Here is an 18,837-nt window from a genome sequence, read left to right on the forward strand (position 1 = left end):
CTGTGCCTCAGCTAGCATGCAGGAAAACGAAAAAGCACCATTGACCTAGTTTTTCAGCTGATCCCACTGCATTTGCACAATGCAATATGAGACCAGAGGAACTGCCCAGCCAAGCTCAGCCAAAATTGCTAACCTGCAAACTCATGAGCTAAATAAATATTTATTTCATTGCATGGTTGTTTTTATGCAACATTATCCTGGCAATAGAAAAATGAAACAGATGGGACTCAAAAAGACTGAATGAAGCAGAAACCCAGAAGCCACCCCACAACCAATCATGTGGGACTCAGATGTGAATGGACAATAAGCTTTTATTGTGTCATTGCAGTGAAAGGTTGGGGATTGCTTGCTGCTACAGCCGAATTGATTATATTCTGACCAATACACAAAGAAAGAGATCACAGACCCCCTGCCTGAGCAGAAGGGAGGTGGTAGATGAAATGAACTGAAGGAACAGCCACTAGCCTGGCCCAAATGCAGAAGAAGAACTGGCCTGTTCTCTGGAAGCCCATGCTCTCGTAGAGGGCCATGGCAGAGAGCTGTATGGTGCTGGTATCCAGGACAACTTCACTGTAGCCCTGGTCCCGGGCAAACTGGAGGACAGTCCTGACCAGGGCTTTTGCTATCCCCTGACGACGGTGCTCAGTGTCCACAAAGAGGTGAAACAGCTGCAACCGCTTCTCCATCAAGGTGGGATCGTCAACGGGCAGAGCTCCCACCATGCCCACCACCTTCTCTCTAGACTCAGCCACCCAGAAGCAGGAGCCACGCTCACTCAGGTAGGATTTGGTGATGTCAGACATGTCTGTGTGCAGTGTCATGTCTACAAACATGTTCCAGGGTTTTCTGGCAAGGAACCACAGGGCAGGGAAGAGGCTGAGGCTGAACACGAGGACCAAGAGCCAAGAGCCAGAGACTAGGAGTAGGGCGAGGGGCCCCCCAAGTAAGAGTATGAGGGTTCGAGGCAGCTTCAGCAATTGCTGGAAGGTGGCTGGGACGTGCTCTGCCATCCCCCGGGAGAGCAAGCCCACGACCCACTTGCGGTCGCTCTCCCGGTATTTGCGGATGTGATAAGGAGCCATGGACAAACTTCTGTGTCTGAAATCTCAAAGTCCAGAAGAGAGAGCTAGACTCCCTGCACGCCTTTACAGGATGCCTGAGGAAGAGAGAGGAAACCAGGTGAATGCCTGCACAGCTTCCAGCCTTGCAGGAACGGGGAGACCTGCTCAAGGGTGTGTCTTTCTGCTTTTGCCCATGAGGAAGCAGGCCTCTGCCACTGGGAGAAGGTAGGGTCAGAAACACCTGCACTGGAATCTGGTTCTGTCCCTTTCTAGCTGTGTGACCTTGGGCATGTCACTTAACCTCTCTGAGCCTCTGTTTCTTCATCCATAGAACATGGGAGAAGACTAGAGTTTTTGGTGTTTTTTTTTTTTTTTTTTTTTTTGAGATAGAGTCTTGTGCTGCCTTCCAGGCTGCAGTGCAGTGGCATGATCTCAGCTCACTGCAACCTCAGCCTCCCAGGTTTAAGCAATTCTCCTCCCTCAGCTTCCTGAGTAGCTGGGACTACAGACACATGCCACATGTCTGGCTAATTTTTTGTATTTTTAGTAGAGATGCAATTTCACCATGTTAGCCAGGATGGTCTCAATCTCCTGACCTTGTGATATGCTTGCCTTAGCCTCCCAAAGTGCTGGAATTACAGGTGTAAACCACCACGCCTGGCCCCTAGAATTGTTTTGAAGATTGAATAAAATACCTTCTATAAAGCCCTGGGATAGGTGAACTACCCACCACTCTTCCCTCTGTTCCCTTTTTCTGGATCTCAGCTTCTTCGTGCATTGAGAGGGCAACTGCCACAGGCCACATATCCAGCCCTTTGGTCCTTCTCCAGGGACCGTACAGTACAGAAATCTTGTGTCCAAGCACAAGTTTCAGCGAAGACTCCTTCCGCCTTGATAACAAATATTTAGGTTGCTGAGAGGGCATAAAAGGCAAGCACAAAAAACAGCCCAGCCTCCAGATCCCAAGGAAGGTGCAGGCTCAGAGCCCTGTCCTTCCACCCATGTCCCCTCACCTGTCACCACAAGAGCCTTGAGTGTCCAGGGAGCTTCAGCTCTCAGCTGCTCACTGGCATCCAGGAAATACCGTCCGGGGCCCTCCCACCTCTAGAAAGTACACCACTGCGTCCTGCTAGTGTGAGGCTGACCAATATTCAGAGTCAGAAACCTGCCGATCACGTGGAGGGGGAGAAGTTTTTGCTCTGTCCTTGTGCCGTCTCTCCCAACAAGGCTGCCTCATTGGTTGGCTTCTGAATGTTTGATAATCATAAACCCGAGGGTCAAAGGCCTGTACTGCATGTAGCACAGCAGGAAGCCCAGTATACATTCCCTTTGTGGTCATAGGGAATGACCTGGAAGGGGAGACTCAGGGTGTGGAACAGCCCAGGATCCTCTTGGCTGTTCAGGCCCTGAGCATCTCTCTTCCACCTGGCACACTTGGTACTGTCTGAGATCCACCCTTGTCCCTGTTTCTGAGACACCACAAGCCTGAGAACTGTGCCATTTACCCTGTGATCAGTCACCACTGACCAGAGGCCAAGTCCCCATGCTTGGTAACAAGGCCCTTCCCAGCTAGGCTTCTCCCTGCTGAGGTTTCCCTGGTCCACAAAGCATCAATTGTTGGCAGTTCCTTGCACTTACCTCACCAACCTCCACCTCCACACATTCATTGATTCAGTCAACAATTGTGTGCGATGCACTTCCTCCGTCCGGGGATCATTTCAGCCAGGAGCAAGGTTGATATTCAGCAGACAGACATGCCTGTGTGTGGCTTGTGTGCGTTCTGGCTGTTGGTCAGAGGCTATGCCATGCCCATTGTCAAATATTTTGCACTGCAGATGTTGGGGAAGCCGAAATTCGTGCTTTTGTACCCGATGTGGAGCTGATGCCAAACACTGACATGCGGGTGCCTGGAGATAGTGAAAGTTTTATTCCGTTTGACCAAAGTGAGAAGGCAGGAGAACAAGGTCACTCAAATTCACTTCAATGAAGCAGCAGCAGTAGAACGTTTTTATGCAGCTAGAGAGTAAGGAAGGGGGATTGAGAGGAAAAGTCTGTGTTTCTTCAGTGTCGGATAACACCTTGAGCAATCAGGCTTCTGGGTGTTAGCAGCTGGTCACAGTGTCCTTCAAGGCATTCATTGCTTCTGCAAACTTGTCCTGACCCTAAAGCTATGTCTTCCTGCTGGGCAAAGAAACAGTACATGAGCAGCTTTTCATTGGATTGTGGGAACAAGGAATATTGGGCCAAAAGCAAGTGGTTAACACGTGCAAGCCAGCAAGGGCCTGATCAAAATGTTCATTTCAGTCACTAAAACATGCTGGGGTGCTAAAATTTTAAGGGGTCCGAATTACAAGATAGGCAAAAGCAAAACCTAACAGAAAAAGCCTTTTTCCACACCAATTTACATGCTATTGAAGGGAAACTTCCCTTCCAAAGATTAGCTAACCTGTTGATGATCAGCCACACAGGGCCCATCATCTAGGTTAAGTAGTTTGGACTCTATTCCAAGAGCAAGGGGAGGATGTCAACATCCTGCTCACAGAGAGGAGGAGGGGTGTGTGTGTGTGTGCGCGTGCGCGCATCACTCTGGCTGCAGGTGAACAATGGATCAGAGGAGGTAGGAATGGAAGCAGGGCCCCCAGTACAGGGATGCAGGTGCTCACTGTACAAGAGCAGCTGGCCCAGAGGGGCTCATGGGAACTAGTCGGGCCTCCCTCTGCTTGCCAAGCCATGAGCCATGGCATGAAGCTGAGAATGGCTTTAAATAAAAAGGCACCTTTTTTTTTTATTTGCTCAAAGGCATTGCTTGCCCACTAAACCCTGCATCCAGTGGGCTGCATGGCTTGAGGCTGTGCCTAGCACTGGCTTCACCTGGGCTAGCAGAGGCCCATGAGACAGCAGTGGCTTTACCAGAGTGAGGAAGTTAAGAAGCTGAGACCTGAACACATGGAGTGCATTTGGGGGTAGAAATGGCAGGAGTTGGAATGATTCACACAGGGATGAGGAAGCGCTCAGAGACAATGGCCAGGTTTCTGGTAGGGGCATTCAGGAAAACAGGAGAGAGCCCAGAATTGGAAAAGTCAAGGCTTCCCCTAAAGGTGCTGTTCTGCAGCCTTCCTCAGCGGAAACCAGAAGCTGGGAGTCAGCAGCAGGGACCCAGGGCCAGCAGGTGGAGGCTGCTGAGATTCTGGATCTTTGGCATCCAACACCACCTCCAAGGAACTGTCTAACGAGCATCAAGTCTGGGCAGTAAGTCCATGGGTCATCGTTAGAGTATTCTCAGAACACTTCAGTGTCAAGCAGGAGTTGGCCTAGGAATTACAAGAGGTAAGGAGCTGCCCCAAAGCACCACTGAGTACTGCTAGTCTGAGTCTGACTAATATTCAGAGTCAGAAACCTGCCAATCACACAGAGTGGGAGAGGTTTGTGCTCTGTTCCTGTGCTGTCTCTCCCTCCATGCTCGCCAGTGGCTGCGGCTTCCTCAAAACACAGTGGCCTCAGTTGACATTCAGTCATCTCTTGCTCCCAGGATTTAGTGTGACTTCTGCATTTGTGTAGCTTTCTTGATAGAAGCCTGGGCTTTCCTTGTCAGACCTGAAAGATTCATTTATTCATTCAACAAACAGTGGCCGAGGGCCTGTGGTGTGCCAGGCCTGGGCTTGGTGTGATGGCACCAGATGCCGGAAGTGAGGCTGCCACCCAGGAGGACACACCTGCTGGGGCTCTAGAAACAGGACAGTGGTGGAGACATCACATCCAGAATAACTTTGTTAGGAGGGTGAACTTGACAGTTGGAACTTTTATGTTGCACTTGTTGAAAAGCCACCTAAAATTGCCATATGTAATAGAGGTAATATAATGGCCTGTGAAACTGCCAGCTCCAGGAAGACAGACAGGGTGACCTGAAAGTAGGTTGGACCTGCTGGTTTTTCTGCCATTCTGTGCGCAGCATCAGCTTCATCCCGAGACTGGCACTGCATTGGATGTCAGGTGTTTGCCAGCCCAGTTGAAGCTGTCTGCTTCATTGCTCACCACCAGCAGAAAGGTGGGGGCTATGCCCCGCAGTCCAGATGATCGAGGAGGTTTACATGGGGACTCAGTCACACATTCCAGGAACTAGATGTACATTTCATAGCAGGAGCCAGGTTATACCAAAGGAGTCCTGGCCTGAGGATACCAGCACCCCATGGAGATGGAGAACGCTAGGGAGCTCAGGGACTGAGGGGCTGAGTGGCAGTGAGCACTGCCCACGGAGGGGGCGCCCTGCAGTCAGGAGGGGTGGGAAACAGGTGTGGATCGGCAGCTGACAGAGGCCCACCCAGGTGAGCACAGGTGGAGCTGATGGTGAGCTGAAGTGTGTGCTGGTTGGGAGGGGAGGGCTGGGGGCCTGTAGCCAGTTTGGGAATTCCCAAGCCGAGCAAGAGGTGTGCCAAGGCCTGCGGCTGGGGCTGTTAACAGAAAACCCAAACTGTTAAATTATCTGTAAGAGGTTTCTTCTGAGCCAATATGAGTGACCATGGTTTGGGGATCTCAACAGGTCCTGAAAAAATGTGTGTGGGGCAGTTGTTTTACACATTTGAGGGGACAGGAATTGGAGTAACATGAAAAATCAGCCCATGGAAGGTATACATTGATTCAGCCTAACAAGATGAGGTAACTTGAGGTGGGGGCAGGGGTTGTTATAGGTCACAGGTGGATTCAAAGATTTTCCAACTGACAATTGGTTAAAAGAGTTCAGCTTTCTCTAAAGACATGAAGTTGATACAAAGGCATCTTCAGAGAGAGGGTCTGCCTCTGCCACGTGATGCTGTCCCAGAGTCAGGGAGGTAAGTCAGCCACAGTATCCTCGGTCAATTTAAAACCCAGTGAAGGAGACTGTGGTTTCTAGGTTGTGTGTTAATTCCGGCCTGGTATGGCCTCAGGTGTTCATAATCTGTACCTGATTGTCAGAGTCCATTCTGAATAATCTAACGATGCCTATTTTAACATTCATGCTGGTCAGTCTGGGGGCTCTATACTCCAAAGGTGCAAGGCTCTTACGAGGCTTCTCTGACCTCCCCTTCCATCATGGCCAGGAATTCATTTTTTCAGGTTTCCCTGGGGTCCCCTTGATTAAGAGGGGGTCTGTTCCATTGGCTGGGGGCTCGAACCCTGAAATCCATGGCTCATGGGATAAGGAAGGTGTAGGCCATGTGGATTCTGCTGAGATCCTTTGTAGGTGCAGATTTGGCTGTGGTCCTTTCTGTTCCTTTCAGAAGCCCACAAAGTAGAGGACAGGATGGTTTGGGGGTCAGGGGCAGAGGCTCCTGTCACTGAGACTTTGTTCTCCTGGGAAGAGACTTGTTGCAGTTTATCTGCCTCTCTGTAGCGCTGATGTGGAGCCCCAGCAATTCCAGTCCACTCCTGGCAGCCAGCCTTGAACATAGAACATAGAACATAGAACATAGATCGGCCACACAGAAAACCTGAAACAAGACCTCTAAAATGCAGCCTCTCAAAAACGCTCACCAGAGTTTTCTTAATCAGACGTGGCATAGCCAGTGAGCTTCTGCCACCTGCTGTGACGTGGGTGCTGTTTTTCCCATTAAGCCCAGCCCTGTGCCTCGGGAGACAGGGCTCAGCTGCAGCCTCCTCAGCTAACCGTAAAGGGCTGCGTGGGCACCTCAGGGGCTCCTTAAACTCGCAGTGGTGTGCAGATTTGTGGGCTCTCTTTCTACATCAGATCTCCAAAGGTGTCTGCAATCCCAAAAGGTTGGAAACTATTAAATTTGATTATTTCTGAAATGTCTTCCAGTTCAAAACTCCTCAGTTCCAGTTCATTTTCAATTCCTAAATAAAGGGATGGGTCCTGGAGCCTCCCGGGAAGCAGGCCTGCAACTGAGCACTTGCTGCAGATAATGCCGGAAGTGCAAACCCAAAGATGCGTGTGTCTGGCCTGCATGTGGAAGCTTTCATAGTCAGGTCTTGCTTTGTGACACTGAGGGGTGACAGGGAAGCCTATGTGAGGGGCAGGGGGAGACCAGCAGCCCAGCCTGGGGAGCTGCCTTAACCACAGCTCACCTCACTTCCTCAGGGCTAAGGGTTTCTTGAAGGTGAGAGGGGAGACCCCCTTGCCTCCTTCTGTTTCCCAGTCTCACTTCCTCCCTCCCCTCCCCTCCAGATGGGAAGGAGGGTGAAAAAGAAAAAGCATTACCAAAGAGCTGGAAAGATGACTTCTTTTTCGGTTCCCAGTGTCTCTGCTATCTGTAAACCTTGAAAGAGTTGCAAATAAATGTTATTCCTGCTGGCTGGAGCCCAGCACTGGGTCACATCCCCGTGTCTGTCAGGTTATTCTCCCCAGTTCACCCGTTTTCACCAGGTGACTGAGTTTGGATCAAGGACTGGAACTCGGCTCCCCTATGACCAAGGTGGAAAGGAGCCCAAACTGTTATTCTAACAACTCCAACCACCGTGAAAGTCAAGGGAGTTCCTGCGTGGATCCATCACAGCCATGTGAAACCTGCAGCACTAGACACCTGGGAAGAGAAGCCCTATCTCCATAACCCATGCAAGATTACCTTAAGGAGAACTGAGACAACAAGCCCTGCTTGTCACACCCAGAAGCCAACTGGTCTACACACAGCCAAAGCATGAGGACTGCCCCCATGGGACCGGTACTCCTTCTCTTTGGACTATGGACTTGTATCTTTGCTACCCCAGTAGATGTCAACCTCCCATCCAAGGATTGTTCCCAGTGCATACATAAGGTTACTAAGGTAGAACGAAAGGTTTCCACAGTTCTCTTGTTTTACAGTAATGAAGGCACTAGAGCCCTCAAAGGAACTTGTTTATATAATGCTACCCAGTATAGGGTGTGCAGCCCAGGGAGCAACCAACCTGATGTATGTTATAAACCATCCGACCCTACCATGTCCCCCATACTCAAAATAAGGCTGAGAACTGGTCCGTTTTTAGGGGACACAAGTAATTACTAAAGCTGAGGAAAAAAAACTACCTCAGCAGGTCACCATAAAATTCTATGCTTGTGCAACTGTCAATAGTAATAAGCAAGGTTAGGGTGTGGCTCTCTTGGTTGGGAGAGAAGCTACATGGCAGAGCATAAATACATCTCTCATAACCGATGGCCATGCAGCAGTGGTTGTGACTACTGGTCATGTGTCATCTGGGCCACTTGGAAGAATAATAAAAATGACCCAGTTCGTCTCCAAAAGGGGAGGAGTAACTTCTCCTGTACCTCTGGCCGTTGTAATCCATTAAAATTGACAGTCACCAATCCTCTGGATCCTTGTTGAAGGAAAGGGAAATCTGTAATAATAGGAATTAATAAAAAAGGACCGGACCCCATGGTTAGCATTCTAATTCTGGAAGATATCCAGAAACAATTAGGTCACCTGGTGTTTCAAGATTTCCATAATATATTAAATGAACCAGTTCCAGAACTCTCTCAGAAAAAAAGAAAGAAACTTGTTCTTTCTGTTAGCTGAAAAGGTGGCCAAGACTTTAAAAGTGCATTCTTGCTATGTGTGTGGAGGAACTACTATGGGAACCGGTGGCCATGGGAAGCACACGAGCTTGTGCCTGCTGACCCTGTCCCTAATGCGACTTATGTGCAAAAGGGCCTGAGTAACAGCTTCTGAATCTTAAAAACCTCCATCACTGGACACTATTGTCTGGCCAGAATAGGAAGGGGTATAATGGTCCCAGTGGGAAGGCTGAATTGTTTGGAACAGAAACTATATAATGGAACCAGTAAAACAATCACTTGGTGAAGTTTAAATAGGACCGAGACCAACCCTTTCCAAAAGTTTCTCACCTTACAGGCGGCCTGGACCCACCTGGAACTCCACCAGGACTGGGTAGCACCTCCTGGCTTATACTGGATATGTGGGCGCAGAGCCTACACCAAACTGCCAGACCAGTGGATGGGCGGTTGTGTCCTTGGCACTCTCAAGCCCTCTTTCTTCCTATTACCCCTAAGAACTGGGGAGTTGTTAGGTTTTTCTGTTTACTCTTCATGAAACCAGCAAAGCCTAGTTATAGGGGACTGGAAAGATGATGAATGGCCCCCTGAGAGAATAACACAATACTAAGGGCCAGCCACATAAGCAGAGAATGGCTCGTGGGGCTATCGTACTCCAATCTACATGCTTAATCAAATCATTCGATTGCAAGCTGTCCTAAAAATCCTGACCAACAAAACTGGCCAGGCTCTAACAGCCCTGGCACAGCAGGAGACCAAAATGAGAAATGCCATCTACCAAAATAAACTGGCTTTAAATTACTTACTGGCAGCTGAGGGAGGGGTATGTGGAAAACTGAACTTAACCAACTGTTGCCTGCAAGTAGATGACCAGGCCCAGGTGGTTGAAACTGTCGTAAGGGACACGACAAAACTGGTGCATGCACCTGTACAGGTCTGGCACGGGTTCAACCCTGGATCAGTGTTTGGGAATTGGTTTCCTGCTATAGGAGGACTCAAGACTATTGTTGTAAGTGTGTTACTGATAACAGGAGCATGCATATTGCTCCCCTGCTTAATGCCCATGCTCCTTCAGATGGCAAAAGGAATTTTTACTGCTGTGGTTCAAGAAAAAATGTCAGCACAGGCCTATTACATGAACCACTACCAATCTGTCTCACCAGAAGATCCGACAGTGAGGCTGAAAGTGAGAGTGAGAATTCTAACTAAAGAAAAAAAGGGTGTTGAGATTCTCAAAGCGGAGGGTGAGAGGGGAGACCCTCTTGCCTCCTTCTGTTTCCCAGTCTCTACCTCCTCCCTCCCCTCCCCTTCAGATGGGAAGGAGGGTGAAAAAGAGAAAAAAATACCAAAGAACTGGGAGGATGACTCCCTTTTCGGTTCCCAGTGTCTCTGCTATCTGTAAAAGTTGAAAGAGTTGCAAATAAATGTTATCCCCACTGGCCGGAGCCCGGCACCGGGTCATACCCCCACATCTCCTCCCTTCTGGAAACACCTCTGCCAACTAATAGTTTACTGCCTTTGTCTTGCCTCTGTACGCCCCCTACACTGCCAGTCCCTGCTCATGCTGCATATGAATTAGCCAGTCAATGAAGCCAAAAGATTGTAAGGTCGGACATCCAGCAAATGGACAATGACATAGTTTCACCTCAGTTTCCCCTTTAGCCTTGTAAACCTATAAAAGGGGCGAGAAGCTGCTTCTCGGGGAGCTTGGTGAATAAGGCAGTAGCTCCACCGCAGCTCCCAGCGGAATAAAACACCACTTCCTTCCTCAGTTCCTTGTTCGAGAGGTTTGTTTCTCACCACTTCTGCTTCAAAGGGAACGTGCAGATTTATGCCAAATACTAAGCAAGTTGAGTTTTGTATTTTGTAAGCAATAAGGAAAAAACAAGCTCACTCCAAAGACCCTGTGCTAGGGTCAGCAGAACTGGTTGTATGACTCAGGAGTCATGGGGCAGTGCTCTTAGAAACAGGGTTAAGGCAAAAAGGGAAAAAAAGACAATGAAGAGCCCTAATTCTTCTTGTTAAGGGAAGAGGTGTCCTCTCTCCCTTTTCTTAGAGCGTTTTCTTTGGAAAACTTGTCATTGTGAATCCTTCCCCTACCCCTTTGAGGGGCGTGCAAAGCTTTTTGACAGCAAAATAAGCCTCTTGTCAGCTTTGTAACCCAGGACTGTGTTCCTGAAGGATCTTGGAGCCCAGTCTTTGAAATGTCTTCATCAGAGCAGCCAGGACCCTATCTCCTAGTCTCCGTGGGAGGGCGGGAACCTAACGTTTGCTCTGTGTGGCAAATCTAACTCCTGTCATAAAGATAAGGGTTGGTTTTCTTTTGTCTGAAGTCAGCAGACACAGGTTGTCGGGTGAATTAAGGTTGTATCTCTGATGAACTCAATGTGACCAAAGGTGCTGCACAGTCCCCTGACATGAGGTCTAGGCATGGCTTCTCTTAAAACGTGTGCAGTGGGTTGGACCCACTTACCCACTGGCCAGATTAGCAGTGAGATTTCTTTCTCACTTTGCAGCGTCTTAGCAGATCATTGCCATCTCACTCTGGGTTAATGCTTCTTCAGGGATAAAAGTGTTTCCTTTGTCTTCTACCTCTGCAGAGAGGCTTGCTGGGATGGGAGAAGATTTTGTTTATAATTCTATTTCTCCACCACCAGAGGACGGGCTCTGGGGGTCAGGCCTTACCCAAGGCTCACACACTCAGTTCACTCAGTTCAGCAGTAGCAGAAATACTACCTGGAAGACTCGATACTGTCTGGAAAGAGGAATTTGTTCCCTTTCATTGCTGACACTCCTGGGTAAGTGTATGTGGCTGTTACCCATACACTAGTCCCACCCTCTGCCCCCCTCCACCTCAGGGGGCCCCAGGAGGCCTGGCCCTGCTAGCCCAGGGCACTGCACTCCCAAGGGAGACTGGGGGTTGGGAGGGGGGGGTCCCACCAGGGTGCCAGGTGTTAGTCAAGGTGAATGTGAACTGGGAGGAAGGACATGGAGCCCTCCCCTGAGAAGCCAATGGGGACAGGGATGGGGTGGGGGCTCCCAGGAAGCCATGGCTCTGGGCAGGGGCCACCAACCTGCCCAGGCAGCTGGGGCTAACTTCTTGAAGTTACATTTCTGACTCCCCCTCCCACATGCAGGCTCTTAGCCCACAGGAGGCCTAAGGGCAGTGGCAGGGTCATTGTGGGCAGTGGGAGGTGCCCTGGGGAGCTGGAGGTTCCTGGGGAGCAGGGTTATGGGTCCCATTCTGGCAGCCACCCCATCTGCCCAAGCTCCATGTGTACCTCCTGGCTCCCCCTGGAAAGACCCTTCTCCCTTCAGCCGATGCACCCCTCCCCCAAACTGGGCCTTCACCAGGAAGAAGGGCCCGAGTTCTGCCGAGTCGTCCTTCTGAGTGACCACCCAGACCTGGTGCCATCAGGTCCCTGCACAGGAGCTGCCCCTGGGCCTGCACTTCCCACGTGGCTGGCTGCACCTGGGCTCCAGACACGTGTCCTCTACCCAGACCCCGTTGCTCAGTTAGGCCCTTCTTGCCACACCTCCACTCTTCTCTCTAGGGAACAGCATCATCGCCCACTTCTCATAACCTGTCATTGTCCACCAAGAGAGCAGGGGCGGGGGACCCTGCTTGTGCATAACTGGCTCAGGCAGCTGATCTGGGGCTCCATAGCTCTTGCTGTTGCGGAAAGTCGGGCCAAGGCTGGTGGCACCCACAGGTGTGTTCCTGCTGTACGGGGAACACCAGACATCTCCTGAAGGCTATTTCTTCTTGGGCTCGTCTTTTACCCTGGACCACCCAGCCCCAGGTACTTAGGCCAATCTACTGATCAAGGCCATAAGTGCCTAGTAGCCAGTCAGCCGAGTATCCTCCCAGCAGGCTCCTCAAGGGTGACCCTAATCCCAGGGCTTCCTCTCAGCCAGTCCGACCCAGAACACCCTATTTCACAATGCACTTCACCCCTAGCCCACCTGGCCATTCCCTATCCCCATAGCTGGCTCTAAGTTTTCTTCTTACCTTCTAACCTGCTCTAAATGCTAAGGATATGCATCTGTTGTTGATTTGTATTTAATAGGCTCTGCGAAGCAGGTATCTTTGGCTCTTCAGTTCACTCATGTATCTTAAGTGCCCACAACAAGCCTGGAAGGTAGTAGGTGCTTGGTAAGTGTGTGTGGAGTGAGTGAACAACACACAAGCAGTTTGTGTATTCCCAGTAGGGCAGAATAGGGAAGAGACACATTTGATTGGGAAGCTAACAAAGCTTAGGCTTCAAAGTCCCTCTTTCTCTTTACCAGCCCCTTACGAAAAAATTTAAAAATCCTACTGTGGTTTTATAATTTTATATTTTAAAACCGGGCTCTGAAATGTATTTGCCTCAGGCTCCAAAAAACCTGGATCTTTCTTGACAGCAGTGCTGCCTACTGGATGAAATACAGATTTTAGAGTCAGAGTTGGGTTCAAATCCTAGCTCTGCCTCCAGCAGGTGTCTTAACATCTCTAAACCCCCTCTCCTAATTTGTACAAGGGGAATAACTTCCCCACACGTGTAAGCCTCAACAGGGTGGGAACGGTATGTTTGCAGTAATGACTAATTGTATCTAACCTGAATATTAATATATGCATTCCACAGATTCTTTTGTATGTATCCATTAAAACAAAATTTTAAAAACTGATGACAAGATCTGGTTTTCAAAACCTTTATTCTTTGTGGAATAAAGTTCATGGTACAAATATCAACAGAGTTGAAGATTTCTGTGATGGGTCAAGTGAGACGGGGCTGGGAAATGACTGATGCTGACCACAGGATGCAGCAACATGGAGAAGACTGATGACCTTGACAGGAGCAGCCCTGGTGCAGTGGTCCCCACAGAACTCCTAACAGGGAGAGTTTCATGAGAGGAACTGGAGCTGAGTCCAGAGGACACTGTGGGGCAGTTTTGCCACAGAGTGAAACAGGGCGATGCCTGGCAGCTGCAGAGGAGGGTGCAATCAAAAAAGTGTGTTACAGAACTACCATTTGGCCCAGCAATCCCATTACTAGATATATATCCAGAGGAATAGAAATCATTCAACCATAGAGATGCATTCGAATATGCAAACATTCATCGCAGCACTATTCACAATAGCAAAGACGTGCGATCAACCTAAACGCTCATTAATGACAGATTGGATAAAGAAAATGTGGTGCGTATACACCATGGAATACTATGCAGCTATAAAAAAGAAAAGACTGTGTCTTTTGCAGAAATACGGTTGGAGCCGGAGGCCCTTAATCTTTACCAAACTAACACAGGAACAGAAAACTAAACACCATGTGTTCTCACTTATAAGTGGGAGCTAAATGATGAGAACGTATGAACACAAAGAAGGGAACAACAGACACTGGTTCTTCAGGATGGAATGTGGGAGGAGGGAGAGGAGCAGAAAAAATAATTATTGAGTACTAGGCTTAGTACCTGGGTGATGAAATAATCTGTACCACAAATCCCCATAACATGAATTTTCCTATGTAACATACCTGCACCTGTACCCCCGAACCTAAAAGAAAAGTTAAAATAAGGTAAGGTTCTGTATGTTGAAGAGATCCAGAGGCAAGCCAAACAGTGAGGTGTGGGGCGGGGGGGGGCGGTATCTTTGGGACGGTGCTCTTGGTGTTTTTTTGTTTTTTTGTTTTCCCTTTCTGAGACGGAGTCTTGCTCTGTCGCCAGGCTGGAGTGCAGTGGCGCAATCTCGGCTCACTGCAACCTCTGCCTCCTGGGTTCAAGCGATTCTTCCGCCTCAGCCTCCCGAGTAGCTGGGACTACAGGCAGGTGCCACCACACCCGGCTAATTTTTGTATTTTTTTTTTTTGAGACGGAGTTTCGCTCTTGTTACCCAGGCTGGAATGCAATGGCGCGATCTCGGCTCACCACAACCTCCGCCTCCTGGGTTCAGGCAATTCTCCTGCCTCAGCCTCCCGAGTAGCTGGGATTACAGGCACGCGCCACCGTGCCCAGCTAATTTTTTTGTATCTTTAGTAGAGACGGGGTTTCACCATGTTGACCAGGATGGTCTCGATCTCTTGACCTCGTGATCCGCCCGCCTTCGCCTCCCAAAGTGGTGGGATTACAGGCGTGAGCCCCCGCGCCCGGCCTTGGGACGGTGCTCTTGATCGGTTGGGAGGGGCTGGCCTGTGTGTGTGATACAGTCATGCAAACGGGGCAGCAGGACCGTGAACAGCGACTGACTGTTCTGTGCTGGGTTTGGCAGAAGTTCTCTCCATTGCCTCTTTTGTTGTGGTTTGGTTTTTAACAATGAACTAGGAAGGGATATTATCAACTAAGAGTGAGGGTCAGGGAAGAGGCATTGTACCTTCGAGGGGAGAGAAGGGATAAGCAGGTGTCCAGCAGTTGCCTCTTCTGTTCAGTAAGGAGAGAATCTGAGAAGGTGGAGGTGGGGGAGAAGAAGAGAGCCAATGAGGAGCCAGTTTTCTGTGATAAAACTTCCAGGCTTTCCAGGCTCAATATCACCCTGTAGCATCTGAGCTTAATCCTTAGCTATAACCCAGCGTCCTTCTCTACCCCCTAGAAAGCACCCCTTATACTCGGACACACACAGGAAGGCAGCTGCTAATTGGAGGGAAGACTCACTCACACCGTCCTCAGGCTCCACTCCACAGGTGGCCAGTGCAGCGCTCTCACCTCCATCACCTCCAAGTAGTGCTGTCACTCACAGTGAGCCCAGAAGAGCAGGCTGACCTCCACATGGAGCCACCTCATTGCCACTGCTCACCGCTGGCTGCTGAGTCCACGGATCCTCTAGAACTACCCCTGGTAAGATCACCAGGGTCTCCTAACTGCCAAGTACCAGGAATGCTTTCTAGTCCTTAAACATGCTGAGCCCTGAGGGAGTTCCTCCATTCTTAAAGCTACTTGTGGTACCTGGGGTCCATGGTCTGATTGTGTCCCTCCAGAACTCCTATGTTGAACCCTCATCCCCAAGGTGACGGTATTCAGAGGTGGGGTCTTGGGAGGTGATTAGGTCGTGAGAGTGGAGTCTTCACGTACGGGATCAGTGCTCTTACAGAAAGGCTCAAGGGAGCTTGTTTGCCCTTTCGACCAAGTGAGGACACACAGAAGGCGCCCTCTAGGAGGAACAGGTCCTCACCAGACATAAATCTACTGGCACCTTGATCTTGGATTCCCAGCCTCCAGAGCTGTAAGAAATAAATTTCTGTTTACAAGCTAAATGCAAATTGTTTACCAGTTTATGGTAATTGTGTTATAGCAGCCTGAATGGACTAAGACACTGGGGTCAGACCCAGAGCTTAGATGTAAGGGAAATAAGATCAGGGCAGACATGTGCAAGAGACTCTGGCTCATAGCAGAACTGAGAGTCAATGAAAGCACGTCAACTGTGGAAGCTTCTGGGTGCATCAGCCACCCAGCTGCTTCAACACACAGTTCTTCATTTCCTACCCCCTTCTCTCTAGGTTTCTCTTTCCCTCTTTGATGGTTCTTTTTCAAGCTTTCATTTTGAGTTTTTCTTAAATGGAAGCTTTCCTCAAAATGGAAAAGTTGATGTTCCCTTCCTCAAAATTTATAGGAAAAAAAAATGCTGAATGGATAGAATGGACTCTGGATAAGAATGGAGAATTTTTTAAAGAAGAAGCGAATCTGGGCCAGGCACGGTGGCTCAAGCCTGTAATCCCAGCACTTTGGGAGGCCGAGGCGGGTGGATCACGAGGTCAACAGATCGAGAACATCCTGGTCAACGTGGTGAAACCCCGTCTCTACTAAAAATACAAAAAATTAGCTGGGCATGATGGCGCGTGCCTGTAATCCCAGCTACTCAGGAGGCTGAGGCAGGAGAATTGCCTGAACCCAGGAGGCGGAGGTTGCGGTGAGCCGAGATCACGCCATTGCACTCCAGCCTGGGTAACAACAGCAAAACTCTGTCTCAAAAAAAAAAAAAAAAAAAAGAAGAAGAAGCGAATCTGGTTTATGAATATATTTTAAAAGTATACAAAAAAGAATATATAAAAAACTCACTAGCAATCAAATAAATAAAAATCAAAGTAAGATCTAGGTTTTGCCTATAATTCTGGTAAAGAATTAAAAGGATAGTATGACCTAATTTAGGAGAAACACCAGAAAATACACGGACACACACACTTTTGATGGAACACTGAAATGGGAGATCCTTGCTGGAGAATCAGTACACAGCATGTCTCAAAATCCTTTTTTTTTAAATCAAGACAGAGTCTCACTCCGTTGCTCAGGCCAGAGTGCAGTGGTGCAGTCATAACTCACTGTAACCTCAAACTTATGGATTCAAGTGATCCTCTGCCCTTGTCCTCCCAAGTAGTTAGGACTACAGACACCCACCACTGCATCTGGCTAATTTAAAAAAAATTTTTTTAGAGACGGGCTATATTGACCAGGCTGGTCACTAATCCTTGGGCTCAAGCAATCTTCCCACCTCAGCTTCCAAAGCACTGAGATTACAGTAGTGAGCCACCCTGCTCGGCCTCAAAATCCTTTGAAAAGTCTTGATCCAAATTCAACTTCTAGGATTAGAGTTCAAGAGAATAATTTGTGAAATGTGCAAAGATGTTTGTATAAAGAAGTTTATCACTGTAAAGTTTATTTACATAAAAACTAGAAGCAACCTATAGTATAACAAGAGGGGACTGGCTGAATAAATCTTGCTGTATTTCTATAGCCCAATTCCTCACAGCCGTAACCAATGATGATGAGGGTTGACTGACATGAGAAACGTTGTCCAGCTATAGCGGCAAGCAAGAAAAGATTGTAAAACAGTATGTTTGAATTTGTTTTTGGAAAAATGGTTTTGGAAAATGATATCCACAAACAAGCATGCAGAGAGAAAGTGTGAATGGTTCCCCCAAATGTTGGTAGCAGTTAGCTCTGGAAAGAGGAATTATGGGGGATTCTTTGCATAAAAGATAAACTCTGAAGGTCTATGCACATTCTAGGCACTTGGCCCTGCTTTCAGACAGTGAAACTAAGGCTTGGGAATCTACCTATCTCTGCCTCTACCAACTTTGAGTGTTGAAAGGGACTCAGGTATGATTGTGAAGCCCTAAAGGTAAGACCCATGTCTTGTTTTATGTTATTATTTCAATGAATCATATTAATGTGTACAATTCAGTGGCATTTGGTGCATTCACAATCTTGTGTAACAATACCTCTTCCTGGTTCCAAATTATTTTTATCACTGCAAAAGGAAATTCTTTATTCATCAAGTGGTCACCCTTTGTTTCCCTCTCATCCCAATCCCTGGAAACCACTAAACTGCATCTGTCTCCATGGATTTACTTATGTGGATATTTCATATAAATGGAATTGTATAATATCTGACCTTTTATGGGTGGCTTCTTTTAGTTAATGTTTTCAAAATTCATTCATGTTGCATCCTGCATCAGTACTTCATTCCTCTTTAGGGCTCAATAATATTCCATGTATGTTTATACCACACTTTGTTTATCTGTTCACTTATTGATGGACATTTAGGTTGTTTCCACTTTTTGCTTTTTGTGAATGATGCTGCTGTGAACATGCATGTACAAGCGGTTGTTTGAATACCTATTGTCAATGCTTTCTGTGTATACCTAGGAGCGAAAATGCCGGTTCATATTTCAATCCTGTTTAACATTTTGGGGAAATGCCAAACTGTTTTCTAAAGTGTCAGTTGTAGTTTACTTTCCCACCAGCAGTGAATCTCACTTTACTGCCTGCCTCAGCGCTACTGCCTGGAACATAAAGGGAAGAAGCAATAGCTGATTTTTACCAAGAAGTTATTAGATGCTTGGCTCTGTGAGAAAGACATTTTCCCATGTTGTGCAATTTCCTGTTCACAACAGCCTTGGAGCTAAGGTCGGTATTAATGTCCCCATTTGGTAAATGGGAAACTGAGGCCCAAAAACCTGAGGTTTCCTCTTCAAGGCCCCACATAGGAAGTGAAAGCTCAGATCCAGTGTAGCTCCGGCTCCAAAGAGCCCATGCTGTTTTACTTTTTCAGTACAGCGTGATAACCCTGCAGGCAGGTGTTTAACAAGTGTTTAGGGAGTTTGGAATTCACATAAAGCCTCACAAGCCAGGAGAACCAGCTCTGTCTGGAGGCATGTAAGATTCACCCTCCACACTTCATCACACCCATCCTGTTGCCAGTGGTCAGGACATACTTGCCAAATTCCCATATGTGACTAAGGCTCTATTTCTTCTTCAAGATCCAGTTCAGTGCTACCTGCTCTGTTCACTTCTGACCACCCAACCAGATGAATCTGGTCCCAGTCCCTC

At 48.2% G+C, this 18,837-nt stretch overlaps 1 protein-coding gene and 1 long non-coding RNA gene across 17 annotated transcripts in view; one reads left to right on the top strand and one right to left on the bottom strand.

Annotated features, from left to right (window-relative positions):
- Positions 1–18,837, top strand: part of LOC103787882 (uncharacterized) — a 151,256-nt gene that overhangs the window by 80,835 nt on the left and 51,584 nt on the right. For 5 of the 16 annotated variants that reach the window (XR_013526441.1, XR_013526440.1, XR_013526442.1 and 2 more), the window contains one exon: positions 12–10,312. The exons of 2 other annotated variants lie outside the window; for them this stretch is intronic. This is a non-coding gene — a long non-coding RNA (uncharacterized LOC103787882). Of the gene's footprint in view, positions 1–11; positions 10,313–15,103; positions 15,771–17,513; positions 18,809–18,837 lie in introns of those variants that run through there. 9 more of the 16 variants (XR_013526454.1, XR_013526455.1, XR_013526457.1 and 6 more) reach the window with 7 other exon arrangements.
- LOC100407076 (N-acetyltransferase 8) lies at positions 292–2,228 on the bottom strand. Its single transcript, XM_008990529.5, has 2 exons — positions 2,075–2,228; positions 292–1,156 (listed from the first exon to the last, which is right to left on the bottom strand). The coding sequence occupies exon 2, from the start codon at positions 1,080–1,082 to the stop codon at positions 399–401; it is 684 nt and encodes a 227-aa protein (XP_008988777.1). The 5' UTR covers positions 1,083–1,156; positions 2,075–2,228; the 3' UTR covers positions 292–398.

This window comes from Callithrix jacchus, chromosome 14, assembly GCF_049354715.1.
Source record: "Callithrix jacchus isolate 240 chromosome 14, calJac240_pri, whole genome shotgun sequence".
Lineage (NCBI taxonomy): Eukaryota > Metazoa > Chordata > Mammalia > Primates > Cebidae > Callithrix > Callithrix jacchus.